At 58.3% G+C, this 13,103-nt stretch overlaps 2 protein-coding genes across 6 annotated transcripts in view; one reads left to right on the forward strand and one right to left on the reverse strand.

Moving 5' to 3' along the window:
• The first annotated feature begins 401 nt into the window (after positions 1–401).
• ACD (ACD shelterin complex subunit and telomerase recruitment factor) lies at positions 402–10,065 on the forward strand. Of its 2 annotated transcripts, XM_080364960.1 has the most exons (14): positions 402–552; positions 1,031–1,160; positions 4,280–4,404; positions 4,964–5,054; positions 5,593–5,672; positions 5,877–5,921; positions 6,092–6,126; positions 6,516–6,679; positions 6,857–6,944; positions 7,102–7,182; positions 7,835–7,933; positions 8,182–8,837; positions 9,248–9,324; positions 9,513–10,065. In XM_080364960.1, the coding sequence occupies exons 1-14, from the start codon at positions 473–475 to the stop codon at positions 9,571–9,573; spliced, it is 1,812 nt and encodes a 603-aa protein (XP_080221086.1). In that variant the 5' UTR covers positions 402–472; the 3' UTR covers positions 9,574–10,065. The 2 variants fall into 2 exon arrangements, with proteins under 2 accessions (XP_080221086.1, XP_080221087.1); XM_080364961.1 differs by lacking the exons at positions 402–552; positions 1,031–1,160 and having other exon boundaries at positions 4,387–4,487.
• Positions 10,066–10,089: 24 nt separating this feature from the next.
• CARMIL2 (capping protein regulator and myosin 1 linker 2) overlaps positions 10,090–13,103 on the reverse strand; it is a 30,489-nt gene continuing 27,475 nt past the window's right edge. For 3 of the 4 annotated variants that reach the window (XM_080364907.1, XM_080364906.1, XM_080364904.1), the window contains 7 exons: positions 12,922–13,041; positions 12,550–12,586; positions 12,319–12,387; positions 11,735–12,040; positions 11,434–11,607; positions 11,040–11,150; positions 10,090–10,949 (listed from right to left, as the gene is read on the reverse strand). In XM_080364907.1, the coding sequence (XP_080221033.1) occupies positions 10,774–10,949; positions 11,040–11,150; positions 11,434–11,607; positions 11,735–12,040; positions 12,319–12,387; positions 12,550–12,586; positions 12,922–13,041 (993 nt within the window). In that variant the 3' untranslated portion in view covers positions 10,090–10,773. The remainder of the gene's footprint in view (positions 10,950–11,039; positions 11,151–11,433; positions 11,608–11,734; positions 12,041–12,318; positions 12,388–12,549; positions 12,587–12,921; positions 13,042–13,103) is intronic. The other variant, XM_080364905.1, reaches the window with a different exon arrangement.

Here is a 13,103-nt window from a genome sequence, read left to right on the forward strand (position 1 = left end):
TGGGCGGCCGTAACGCCCCGAGGGGAGGCCACGGTCGCGGCCGGAGGGTGCCGCTTCCCACGGGCGGCCGGTCGGGGAGACCCGGGGCTGCGGGCAGCGGCCGGAGCCGGCGGGAAAGGGCGCGGTGCGAGGCCGAGGCAGCGCTCCGGTGGGCGGCATCGCGCCCAGCCGCCGGGCAGCGGGGACGGGCAGGCGGCCCAACAACGGGGCGGGCGGGCGTGTGCCCAGGGAACGCGCGGGGGGCGGCGGGGAGCCTGCTGGGGGTGGGGGCGGAGCTGGGAGTGGCGGTGGGAACGGGGCTGGGGGCGGGAACGGAGCTGGGCCAAGATGTGCCGGGGCCGGCACCAGTGGAGACGCTGCCGGTGCCGGTGCCTGTGCCCGGCCCTTCCGCCCCGCCCCGCCCCGCCCCTCCCGCGCGGCTCCCGTTTCCTGTTCCGGGGTCGCGGCCCCGCCTCGGGCGCTGCCCGGAGCAATGGCGGGAGCGGCTGCCGATCCTGCGGGGGCTGCCGCGGGGTCACAGCTGGTTCAGCGACAGGAGCTGCTGGTGTCAGGGTGAGCCGACGGGCCCCGCCCATGCCCTGCCCGTGTCCCCCCCGCCCGTCCCTTACCCAGCACAGAGACCCCTTCCCCCTTTTACAGTGAAGGCAGTGGTGGGTGGTTAAGGCCTGGGCGCGGGAAAATAATTACTGAGGGGTAATAATATAGTAAGAGATGGAAAAATCACGTTTTGAGCTGGGTGGGAGACTTGCAAAAGGCCCGTCCCAGCCTGCACGCGGCTCAGGACACTGCGGGTGCCCCCCCGCCCCCCCCCTTGGTGGCACAAGCAGGGTGCTGAACCTCCCCCAGCACATCTACCTTGGCACAGCTCCCTGGGGATGGGTGGCCTGGGGGAGAAATGGGTGGACTTGGGCTGGATTTGAGCCGTCTCCCGGGATTGTGGCTCTGTCTGGGGTGCAAAACTCTTTCCGGGATGATGGAACTTTGCTGTGTCCCACATGTATGATTTGGTGCCTCCTCTCTTCGCCCGCAGGTTTGTGTATGAGTCCAAGTATATATCTGCTCCTAAAATCTACATCCTGCAGCCTTGGATTGTCAACCTCTTGTTGAATTCCCAGCAGGTGGATACCCATGAGTGTCTCGTGGCCGGGCAGGTCTTGCGGGTAGGTAGCGAGAAGGACTGTTCTAAAGGTCTCCGACACTGTTTGAAATCCAAATTCCTGGAAGTGTTCAGCAATTCCCAATTTGGTGGCTATGGATGGGCAACTGTTCCTCCTCAAAGCCCCTGATTATTTTTTTTTTCTTGAGGTGGAGGAGTTTTGATTTGCTCATTTTTGGCAGCTTTGGCTGATGTTTGCACCCCTGGTAGGTTTGCCCTGCTCTTATCCAAAGAGTCTGTAAGTCTCCGAGATCCTCTTCCCTCCTAGCCTCACACTTGCAGGCTGCCTTGGCTTCCTCTTCCTCCTCTTTGCATCCCATCCTTCCTTGTACCGTGTCATTTGACAGGTGGTCCTGACAGTGGGTAGCATGAGGCAGAAGCAGGACCTGCTGAGGTGTCTGGAGCCTTGTCTTATCTGGTGGTGAACCTTGGTGGAACCACGAGCTCGTTCTCCCCTGGCTGCTGGCTCTTCTGGGAGAACCTCTTGTGTGGTGATTGAGGGCATGGCCCCTGCATCATGGCTGGAGAGCTTTTGGTGCAATGCTGGTGATGTCTTTGACGTTTGATCTGTCCAGTGGGGCAGGAGAGAGCTTTAGTCAGGGGCCTCTCGTGCCTCTTTGAGGTCTGATGGGCAGTGGAAAGGAAGTAGGAGGAAAAGAGCCAAACAAAGTCAGTGCTGGTGATCATTTGCTGTGGACTTAGAGGGTTTGGATGGAGGTGCTGTGGGACAGCTGGGTGCCCCAGCAGACGTGGGACCCACACAGGCAGGGCATGCGGTCCCTGCCTTGTGATGACCAGGTCATGACCTGAATGCTGGAGAAACCCAGCTCTGGTGCTCTAGTTTACTGTTCTCTCGCAGCCTGTGGGGGCTTGTAGCAGTATCCTGCCATGGACAACATTATTGTTAGCGATCTCCTAATGCCTTTTGGGAAAGTAGATGTTTGAGGCAGCTCAGATGTCTCCTCACTCATGGGAGCAGGAAGGAGAAAGATGGGTGTTGTGATTTAAACAGAAAGATAGACAAGATGGGGAGAAACAAATGACAGTGAGAGAGAGAAGACCCTGTGGTCCTGTTCCGCATCCTGTCTGAAGACGGAAGGTGGTGAAATCACTGGTTCCCTACTTCTTGTCCCAGTCCCCTCTCCCAGGCAGGAGATCTCTTGTGCCTGGGCTGATGAGGACCCGGCAGTGGATGAATGGATCTCCCCGAGGGTTCAAGGGATTAATGGGGAGAGTTGCCTCAGTGTGGCCACTCTCCAACCGACACCCACCCGAGGCCTCCGCAATGAATGGAAGGTTGGGAGTGTACCTTGAGCGGCAGAGCCTTTCTCCAGCTTGCCCTGTGTTCCAGCTCTGCCCATCTTCTTCTCTATCTGTTTCAGAACTGCAATTTCCAAACCTACCCTGTTCTTTATTGTGTTTTTTTACCCAGGCCTATGAGCAGCCCTACCTGCTGCTGGTACTGGTGCTCTCTTGCAGCGTGGGCCAAGCCACTCTGCCTGTGCTGGGCATCAGGAGTTGCCCATAGCGAGTGAGCACGCGGTGGGACTGGCCAGTTGCACGCTGGCCTTCTCCCACCAGGACGAGGGGATGCATCCAGTGAGAACTGCTGGTGGCTGAGCTGTGGTGCTGTCCTAGTTTCAGCTGGGACAGAGTTGATTTTCTTCTCAGGAGCTGGTGCAGTGCCGTTTTGGATTTGGCGTGAGAGCAGCATTGATAGCACGCTGGTGGTTTTGCTTGTTGCTGGATGATGTTTATACCAAGTCAAGGACTTTGCAGGTTCTCTGGCCCTGCCAGCCAGAGGGCTGGGGGGCCATGGGAAATGGGGAGGGGACATGGCTGGGACAGCTGGCCCAAACTGGCCAAAGGGCTGTTCCATACCATATGATGTTATGCCAAGTATATAAGCTGGGGGAAGAAGAGGGAGGGGGGGACATTCAGCATTCAGCGTTATGGCGTTTGTCTTCCCATGTCCCCATTATGCGTGATGGAGCCCGGCTGCCCTGGCGATGGCTGAGCACCTGCCGATGGACAGCAGTGAATGAAGCCCTTGTTCTGCTTTGCCCGCGTGTGCGGCTTTTGCTTTACCTGTTAAACTGGCTTAATCTCAACCCGCAAGTTTTCTCACGTTTGCTCTTCCGATTCTCTTCCCCATCCCACTGTAGGGGAAATGAGTGTGGTGCTTGGTTGCCAGCTGGGGTTAAACCACAACAGGTACCTACAGGAGCAGGATCCTAGTGTCAGGGGCATCCTTAAACCCGGCAGCAAGCCTTGTTGGCTTGTACAGGAGCTTTATGCGGTGGGATTGGCAGGCTGTTCTTGTCAGAAGGTCCCAGCTGAAAACAACTGGTCTTTTTAGCATGGTGGGCACCTATTGAAGGACATATGCACACCTCTTGTCAAATGGAGATGGCGTTCATGCATGATGGGACATGCCTTTTCATGTCCCCTCTTCATGCGTTGTGTCCCAACGTCACCAGTCAGGTGAATGATGTACGTGATGTATGTGACCAAATCATAGGTGTGTATCAGGAGAAGCTCAGGGCTGTAGGGGTTGGGGCAGGCCAGGATTGATCCACAGCTCCCAGCTCACAGGGCAGACTCACTGAGTCTTGGAGGAGGAGTTTATTGCTTTCCTCAGGGGTGGTTTTGACCCAGCATGGACCTGGCTTAATACAGAGTCAGGGCTGCTACACCAGGAACTTTATTCAAAAGAAGGGAATGGCTGTAGCAGTCCTGCTGGTTACTGTCTCCCTCTGTTTTGCAGAGGAGCACATGTCCCAGGCCTGCCCAGACCCCTTTTGCCTGGATTCCTGCTGCTGCTTTGGGTGAAAAAATGCTTGGTTGTGGCTTCTCTCCCACCTTGCCTCAAATTGCTCTCTTGCACAATGTGGCATGTCCCTCCTCTGTCTCAGTGTGGAGCTTGCTCAGTTCAGTCGGGAGGCCTGGGCATGTGCTGGATCCCTTGGCCTTGGGGTAAGCGTCACCACCTGGCTTCACAGTGACTGGTGACCTTCTCTCCGACAAGTCCAGGCTCTCAGCCAGGCGTGGTGTCCTGTCCTTGTTCACGGGAAAGTCTGTAAGTGAGATTTCTTTTTTTCCCCCTCCCCAATCTCTTGATAGGTCTTGAGAGACTCAACTGCTCCAGGCCAACCTGGGGTCCTCCAGGATGCTGTCCTCCAGGTCTCAGATGGGTCCTACTACATCCGTGTGGTCATTACATCCAAAGCTCTGCAGGCGGACGAAAAGTGGGTTGCACCATGACTCGGCTGTGGCTGGGACGGCAGTTCTCCACAGCTGCTAGTGGGGCTTCTGCCTGGTCTCGTTTCAGGTTGTGTTAAGCTAAAGCAACCACAGGGTGGGAAGTTTGCATGAAAGAGCTGCTAAGAAAAGAAAGCTGGAACACCGGAGTTCCAGTTTCAGCTGGCTAGGATGGGCAGGGGTCCATGGCAGAAGCTGTGATGCCGTCTAGACATGATTAGAAAGGACTAAAGAGCCCGTGAGTTTTGTGAAAGGAGCCAGAGCATTTAACCTGGGCTGTTCCGTCAGTGCTTTCCTCAGTTTCCTCAGTTTCCCCATCTGGACACCCCTAGACTGGTGGGGTGCTGCTAGCAGAGCCAAGGGATAAGCAGCAGGAATAAGTTGCAGGAACTGGGAGCCCTTGGTCCCTGATGCTCATGCTGAAACATGTTCCAGCATGCCCCAGCGTGGTTGGTGTGGCTGTTGTGGGGAACCCCACTGTGTGTCTGGGTGGTCCAGCTCCGTTCTTCATCTCTCCAAGATGTTCCTGCTCTGTTCTTTTTCTAGCACCCAAGTGCATGTCAGGCTTTCCAGCCTTATTTGCAGGATTATTGTCTTACAGAAGTACACAGTGTGTTTCCGAGAGGAGGCCAGACTGGTAAGTGCTCTGATGAGTGGAAGCAACTTGTTCCTTGATCTTGCTGTGCTTCCTGCATGCGTACCTGCTTTGAGCTGCTCCCAGGAGCTGGAGGCAGATGATGGGTGGCTTTTCTTCTGTCTTCATCTGCAGCTTCTGGGACGGTCTGTGGCAGGTGGCCTGGGCACTGGGGCAGGGCATGGCATGAGTCCTCCCTGGGGATGTGGGGCATCTCCCCCAGGGCCACGTGGCTGTGACCTTCTGCTGTTGTGCAGCGGCAGAAGACCTGTGTGGATCACTGGTGGCAGAGCTGCCTGCTGTCTCCTTGCAGGGGGTCAGGAGTGTCTCTGTGGCCTCAGGCTGGCCCAGCCTGGTGTGTGGCTCATGAAGAGCCATCGGCTGATGTAGAAGGGTACAAAACCCCAGTTGAAGGGGGTTGCCCTTTGTGATGAGGTCCTCGCTTTGGTTGGAGGGTTGGTGGCAGATCTCAGATGGGTGTTTGCTGACCCTGAGGGAGGTGGGACTGCAGAAGTGCCTTATGGCTCCATTTTCCCCACAGGAGGACTGCGAGTTTTACCTCACAGCCCAGCAGTTCATCGTGCTGCCTATGGAGAGGCAGAGGATGGAGGCATCTAACGGGTACAGTCCATGGGGTGGGTGGGGTCTCTGCTTTTAAGGGTGCTCCCTCATCTTCCTGGAGCAGCGCTAACCCTGGGAGTCCTGGTGTGACCTGGTTGTGGTGGGGACTGTTTGCTCTTTGAAAGAGGAACTGCCTCAATTGCAAGCTGTGAAGGAACGTGGGGATTCAGAGACAGTCGGTAACTGGCTTCTCTTTTGCTGCAGGAACGAGGAGCCTTCTGTGCTGCAGAAGATAAAGGAACTCTGGATGTAAGTACAGGGCTGGCTGTTGTTGGGGAATATTTCCAGACGCCATGACGAGAGCGTACAAGCTGCTTCTCCCAAGCCAGGGTGCTCAGTCTGCAGCCAAGAGCTGCAAAGGGCTGCTGGCCCGCGTGTGCCCTAGCCCTTACCTGGCTTTGTCTTCCTGGTCATTGCAGGAGGAGTCTCGCTCTGGAGAACGCTGCCAGCTCAGGTAAAGGGTTACGGGGGGCATGTGATGTTCTGGCTGCCTGCTGGGGCTCATGGCTCTCCTCAGCTTGATCCAAGTTAGGCAGAGGTAGTGCAAACCTGACCAGGTCTCACAAGGCAATGTTGCTAAGCCCAAAGCAGGATGAGGTGGTGCTGACAGCTACAGCAGCATGGACCGTTGCACACCTGTGCTCATGCTGCTGCTCCAGGACCTGTGTGGAGAAAGGAAAAATAGTTCCTAGAAGGAAAGAAAATGTAGAATTTTGTGTGTTTCCACAGGTTTCAGCGTTCAGTGCACAGGACAGTCAGGCATCAAGAGTAAAAACATTTGCAAGTGAGGCTTGCCTGAATTGAAGTGTCTTCTCCACTGACATTCATGTGTTCTTGCTCCAGAGGCATCTGTCTCTCAGCTAATCGATGCCATAGGACAGAACCAGCTGGAGGTTTTGAAGAAAAGTGCTGAGGAATGCTTGGATTTGTGGATGCCCAACAAGCCGCCAGCAGCGGTGAAGGATGAGGTTTCCACCACTAAGTGGGAAGCACAGTGCAAGAAAAAGGTCAGTCTGGCTGTTGTGACTATGTGAGACAGGACTGACAGCTCATGGTGCCCTGGAGGGGTGGGAGGAGGAAGAGGAAGGGTGGTGGGCAGAGCTGGGGGTTCGCTGTGGAGAGAGGTGGTGTTCAGCTGCAGTGGAGACTGCCCAGCAAAAACCACACAACGTGTTTCATTTCAGTGGGGTGAGGATGTCTTCATAGTCCCGGCCAACACCCTGTTGATCACTTCTGAGGAGGACATGGTTGCTTGTGATGCTTCCAAGGCAGGTCAGTGCAGTGACTTCATCTGCAGAGTAGACTCTAGGCGGGCAGTTCCATGTTCAAGCGTGTGAAATAAGGGGTCCCCTGGGGTGGGGATGCTGCTTCCTTTGCTCCAGCTCTGCAGAGTGCTGGGATGCAACCAGCAGCGCCCCTTTCATTGCAGACACAATCAAAGCAACTCCTGGGAAGAGTGGTGACAGCAGGATGGTGCCAAGTGATGCGAGCGTCATATCCCAAGTCAGCTGTGAGTAGTGGGGCCTCCAGATTCCATCCAGCCTCTTAGTAGTTTCCTCTGCAGCTAGTGCAGCCCATCTCCTTGGATTGAGTGGAGGAGGTGCTAGCTTGACCAAGGTCTTTAGGAGACCAGGATTCCCAGCTGTCCCTTGAATGGGTAGAGAATCGTCCTGCAGCCTCCCTGAAGCTGAGTAGCTTTGGTTCATTGTGCTGGGAGCACAATAAATCATTTTTTCCCTTTGATGCCATCATGGAGCCCGAGTCTCCTGCCTGAATGCAGGCTCTTGTTTGGCTGTGGTTCAGCACAGGCTTGTGTCACCAAGCTTTGCTGCAGAAGCATTTCCTAGAGCTCCGTGTAGAGAAGAAGCCAAAGGGAGCTGCTGTCCTGGACAGTGCAGGGTGTAGGAGAAGGTCTTCCTCCCACCCTCCTGCTCTCTGGGCAGCATCTGCCTTTCCACTGTGTGCTACAGGGGCTGGCTGAGGTCTTGGAAGGAGCCTGGCTGGAGAACACCCTGGGTGTGGCTGGAAAGGGCTCTCGGAGCTCCCCTCGAGTGCTGTCTCTGTCCCAGACCTTGTGCACCGCTCCTTGTAGCCACTGCAGGCTTAGGAGTGGGCAGCCACTTTCTTTGCAAAAATCATCCCCCACAACTTCATCGTTGCAGCCACCGGGTCTATAGCCTTGTCGGAGACCTCAGAGGTATCCCTGGACAACCCCTGGAACAGGCTCGCCCCAGTATCTCTGGTCCTGGAGTCTTCAGATGGTGAGTCTCCATGCCCCAGAGCATTCAGCCTGCCTGGCTGACAGGAGACAACTCCCCTCAGTGAGTGACCACATAGCTTATCCTGGATGCTGGCATGCTTTCCCTTGGCCAAAGCGTGGTGCTGTGGTGCTCCCCCTGCCCTGTGCCTGCATCATTCCAGCTCCAACACTCCTGCCCAACCTGATATGCTGGGACAGGTCCCACCACCAGCCGCCTGCCCCAGCTGACCATGCATTTTCTCTTGGCAGAGAGCTTTCAACACAGCCTTTCACTGAAAACCCAGCAAGATATGGCTGTTAGCAGCAACACCCCCAACTTGCTGGAACAGGGACAGCTGGTGGAGACCTCTTCTCCCTCCCTGCTCTGCTCCTATGGTGATACCAGTCTGGTGGAGACCAGCACCACCTATCCGGTGTCAGCTTCGGAGGCAGCCTGTGATGCCCCCTGCACTGCTGGGGGCCTGCAGGTATCGGGGGGCTCTCAGGCGACCCTGCCATCTCTTTCTCCAGCTATTCCTGTCTTGCCCAGCAGCCGTTTGCAGTCCTTGCCCAAAGAGATGCCTTGCAGGGAGCACACAGACTCCAGTGGCACAGCTTTCCCTCCAGATACATTGAAATGTGGTCCGGCTTATGCCAGGACCCCGAGAGGAGGTGCTGCATGTTCCAAGAGGAAGCTGCTGATGGGAGATGGCCTCAGTGGGCAGAAGCATCCTCGAGGTGCCCCATGGGACAGGGGGAGAGACACAGGCAGGCAGATGGAGCCTGAGAGCACACAGGGTGCAAAGAAGAGAAGAGAGGAGACTGAGTTGCTGCATGGAAAGGAGCCATCTGAGGAGGAGGAAGAGCAAGCATGCCCAGTGAGCGGCTCCAGGTCCAAGCCAGAGCAGCACAGAGCTCTGCAGCCGGTAAAGATGAAGCAGCTGGTGGGGTCCCCTGGAGGGGGGGGGCCTTTGGGGAGGTTCTCTGTGTCACCCCACTGCTGGTGTCCACCCCCCAGGGTCTTTCCTCGCCTGGCTGGTGGGGATGGGGAGTTGAAAGCAGGTGTCAACATAGATGGTGGCCCCAGCGCTCCCAAAGGAGGATCTGGGGCACAGGGTGAAGATGTACTTGAGCCTGAGCTGGGTGAGAACTGACGCTTGCTGGAGCATCTTCCAGCTCTCTGGATAAAATAAGATTGGAAGAGCAGGAAGCGATTGAGGGAGGGACTCCAGAGTTTTCCTAGGTGTATCAGGGTCTCAGGCTGGCATTGGTGGGGCTGTGCTCTGGGTTTTGTGACTGGGGCAGACCAGCCTCAGCCTCCCCTTTGCTTCTGCAGTACGTGAATGAGAAGCCCGTCGAGTACAAGTACAACACACCAAGCCCCAAGCTCTGCAAGCAGATAAGATCTGTCAGGTCAGTGCCAGTGGCGTATGGCAGTCCCTTGTTTCCCCCCATGGCTGTTCCCGTGGGATGTGGGTGATGTTGTTTGCACCCCTGCAGCAGGTCCCCAAACTCTGCCTTACCCTTCACCGCTGGGCTGCCCTGCTCGTGTCCCCAGCTGGGTCCCTTCTCACCCTGGCTCCCCCGGTCTGGTTTTGCAGGATCTCAAAGGCGATGCTGAAGTGGGCGTGCTGGATACTCACGGGGGAGATGGACTCCTGAGCCCAGCCCATTCTTCATTTCTTTTCTGGTTCAGCCAAAACAATTTAGGACTGTCTGGGAAGAGCAGCTGGGGGAGGGATAGGGGGAAAACCAGGACCCCTGTCCCCAAGGGGACCACTGAGTGTGCTGGCCTGGCCACAAAAGACCCTGTTCCAGGAATGCTGGGGACATGATCTGTTGAAGGCCAGCACCCTCAGCACTGAGAGGGAAAAAGAGCATTAATTCAGGGATGCCTGGGCATGAGCCAGCATCCCTTTCCCACCTCTCTCTCTCCATCCTTTGCACCCACCCAGGCCCAGCAAGTGGGAACAAGAGGTGCCACCGTAGCAGGGGTGGCAGAGGCCCCACAGCCTGATCCCTGCTCCAAAGGCAGTGCAGGAGTTTGGACATTTTATTGATTGGTTTAGGTAGGGTCCTGCACTGCTCATTGCAAAAAATGTTCAACGGGGTTATGCTGTAGAAGTTAAAAATAAAAATTGTATATTTTTTAAATACATAGCTCTTGTATTAAAAAAAAAAAAAAAAAGAAGAAGAAAAAAAAAGTAAAAAGAAGCATCTTGCTGCTTTGTTGTAAACATCCATGTAAGGAATGCATTTGGTCCGGAGCGGAGGTCAACGCAGGAGAAAGCTGCTTGGGTGTTGGGGTAACACTGGTGCTGGCGGGGAGGCTGCGGGGATGGCGAGGCAGGCATGGCTGGAGCTCGGCTGGGGAGCTGCATGCTGGAATGCCATGGCTCGCGGTCCCGCTGATGGAAACTTGCAGCTTGGAGGGGAGGCTGGAGAGAGCGGTACCCCGTGGGGTGAGGAGCTGGAGTGGTGAATGGGCCCTGGTAACACTTCCTAAAAATGGCTGGCTGCCAGCACTGCTGCTGCCTGCCCAGCTGCTGCCTAAAATCACCAGCTTCCCCGCTCCACAGCCTGCAGTGGCAGATGCCATCCAGGGAAGGTGATGCCACTTGGCACATCCTGAGGGCTCTGGCACAGTCCCTGGGCATCCCTGCCCTTCTGGGTGATGCTGGTGGCCTGGCCATACGGTGGGTGATGCTGTCGTTAGCCAGCCCTGTGGCTGCATCCACGCCAGCCTGGTACGGAGCAGACCTGTGCCCCGTCTGCTCTCTGCACCCCAGCTGCCAACCACTCCGGCACTGTGCGCTTGCTTGCAGGGATTTATTGGGAGCAGTGCAGCAGCATGCAGGGGTGTCACTGCCCCAGGGCTGGCTCCCCCCAGCCTGGCACCGGGTGTCTTTGGTCTACGGCTGCTGAGCCTTGTGCATTTGCAACAGTTTGTGCCAGGGCTTGCAGCCGCTCGCCATCGGTCTCTGATCCAGCCTCCGGCTCCTCCAGCCTGGCACAGGGCCAGTCCTGCAGTGTGGCACCTGGAGAGGTCACAGGTGCTGGCGTGAGCGTGGGGGGGGGACACCCTCCATGCCCCCCCCTTTACCGTGGAGGGGAGCATGGTGTCTCACCTGCAGCATCGGCAGACAGTCCGGGCTCACCCTCTGGCTCGGGGAGGGAGTTGTGCTTGGTCCTCCGCCTGAGCACAGGCGACCGACGCAGGCGCAGGGGGATGGTGCCCACTGTGGGGAACACAGCCCAGCCCCGCATCACGGTGGGGCACAGCCATCTGGCTCCCGTCTCCCTTTCTGCCTGCCAAGCCTGGCTGCTACCGGAGCTGATCCCCATGCCAGGTCCCCCTTGAGACCTTCCCAGAGCGGCAATGCCACCATCTCTCACCCCAGCACTGTGGGTGGCTGCCCGCCAGCTGGGACAAGCAGCACCACCAGGTATGCGGGATCGCACTGTGCCACCACCTGCCTCCTCCGCCGGGGGGTGTGGGGTCCCACTCCAGCTCCCACTTACTTCCCAGCGCCGCCAGGCACTCGGGCTCCCTGAGCTGCTCCTCGTGGACAGACACAGCTCTGCGGCTGGTCCCTCGTGGTGCCACCAGCCGTGGCATCAGCCGGTTGTCTGGAAAAGCAACGGGGGGGGGACGGTTGTGCCATCGGGGTGGGGGGCCTGCAGCACCCCGGCCTCCTGGCAGCCCCCCCAGCACTCAGTGCTGGGTACTTGGGTCCCCCCCCTGCTCTCCCTTCCCAGGGGGCTCCAGAAACGGGCCCAGTAGTGGGATGGAGGATCCCCGTGGCAGCTCGTGCATCCCTACCTTCGGTATCATGCGGGGTGGCCAGGGGGCTGCCGGCACCCACCTCCCCACCATGGCTGACCCTTCGTGGCAGCACTGCCGCTGTGCTTCTCCCTGGCCGCGGCAAGCTGCTGCTCCAGCCCTGCCGCCCCCCTGGCTCCGGCAGCCCGCCGGGCTCGGCCAGGAGGAGGGGGCAGCGGGGCTGGTCGGAGCTGGTGCCCAGCGGCTCGGTGGGCAGCTGCCAGCCCAGGGCTTTCCAGGCTGGCCGGTGCTCAGCTGTGCCGCCACCGGGCTCCATCGCGGTGGCTGGGCTGCGGAAGGGTGCATCTATAGGGAAGGAAGGACAGAGCTGTGGGTGCCCGGTGGGGATGGTCCCAGGGGATGGCTACTGGCACTGGGAACCAGCCTGCAGCCCCCCAGGGACCAGGCAAGGGGCTGGGATTCCATCTGCCATCACCAGGATTGGGCATCCTGCCTGGGTGCCCGTGCCCACCAGTCCCTCTTGGCTCCAGTCCCCACGTAGCACTGCTTGGTACTAGCAGAGGGGACAGAGCCCTCTGCCCGGGGGGCCTGTGTGACCCCCCTAGCACCCATGGGTGACCCACCTGTGGATACGGAGTGTGTGCGGGCCTTCAGGGAGGGGGGAGAGTCTGCAGAGCTGTCCACAATATCCCCTGTAAGCACAAGCCACGGGCCAGCATCAGTGAGCTGGGGTCTGTCCCGTGCCACCAGCACCCAGCCAGGGGGGACGTGGTGGGATCCGCTGCTGGGAGCCCGGCTGTGCCCACCCGTGGGTGCCCAGCTGGGCGGGCATCGGGAGGGATGCAGCCCCTCACCATCTGAGCCAGCTTTCTTGATCTCGCTGTCTTTGCTCTGCAAGGGGAAAGAAACCTGCTCAGGCAGGGGGTCAGGGTGGCAGTGCCCTCAGGGGTGATAGGTGGCAGAGGGCAGGGTGCTGCCAGGCTCCGGGGTGGCTGCAGGGGATGGGTGCATGCCAGGGAAGGACAGACAGACACCATGCAGTGCATAGAAGCCCACATATGGGTCCCCCTGGCAGAGGGCTGGGTGACAGGACAGAGGCCACGGGCAGTGGTGGCACAGAGCTGGGTGCTGCCAGTCCCGGCTGGGGGACCGCCATCCCATGGACCGCCACCTCCACCCACCCTTTGCGTGCAGGATCTGTCCCAAAAGTGGAGCTGCTCCCCCACCTGCTGCTTCTTGCCCTCAGCGGCCGGGCCCTTGGTGACGCCGATGCGGTGGAGCATGACCTGCACACACTGCTCAAAGGAGCCGGGCAGCTCCCCCTCGCTCTTCTCCAGGTGCCTCTTCTGCAGGACAGACACAGCACTGCCAGGGGCACAGCACCCATCTGCGGGGTACCCATGCCCCC

Source organism: Falco punctatus (assembly GCF_963210335.1).
Source record: "Falco punctatus genome assembly, chromosome: 14".
Taxonomy (NCBI): domain Eukaryota; kingdom Metazoa; phylum Chordata; class Aves; order Falconiformes; family Falconidae; genus Falco; species Falco punctatus.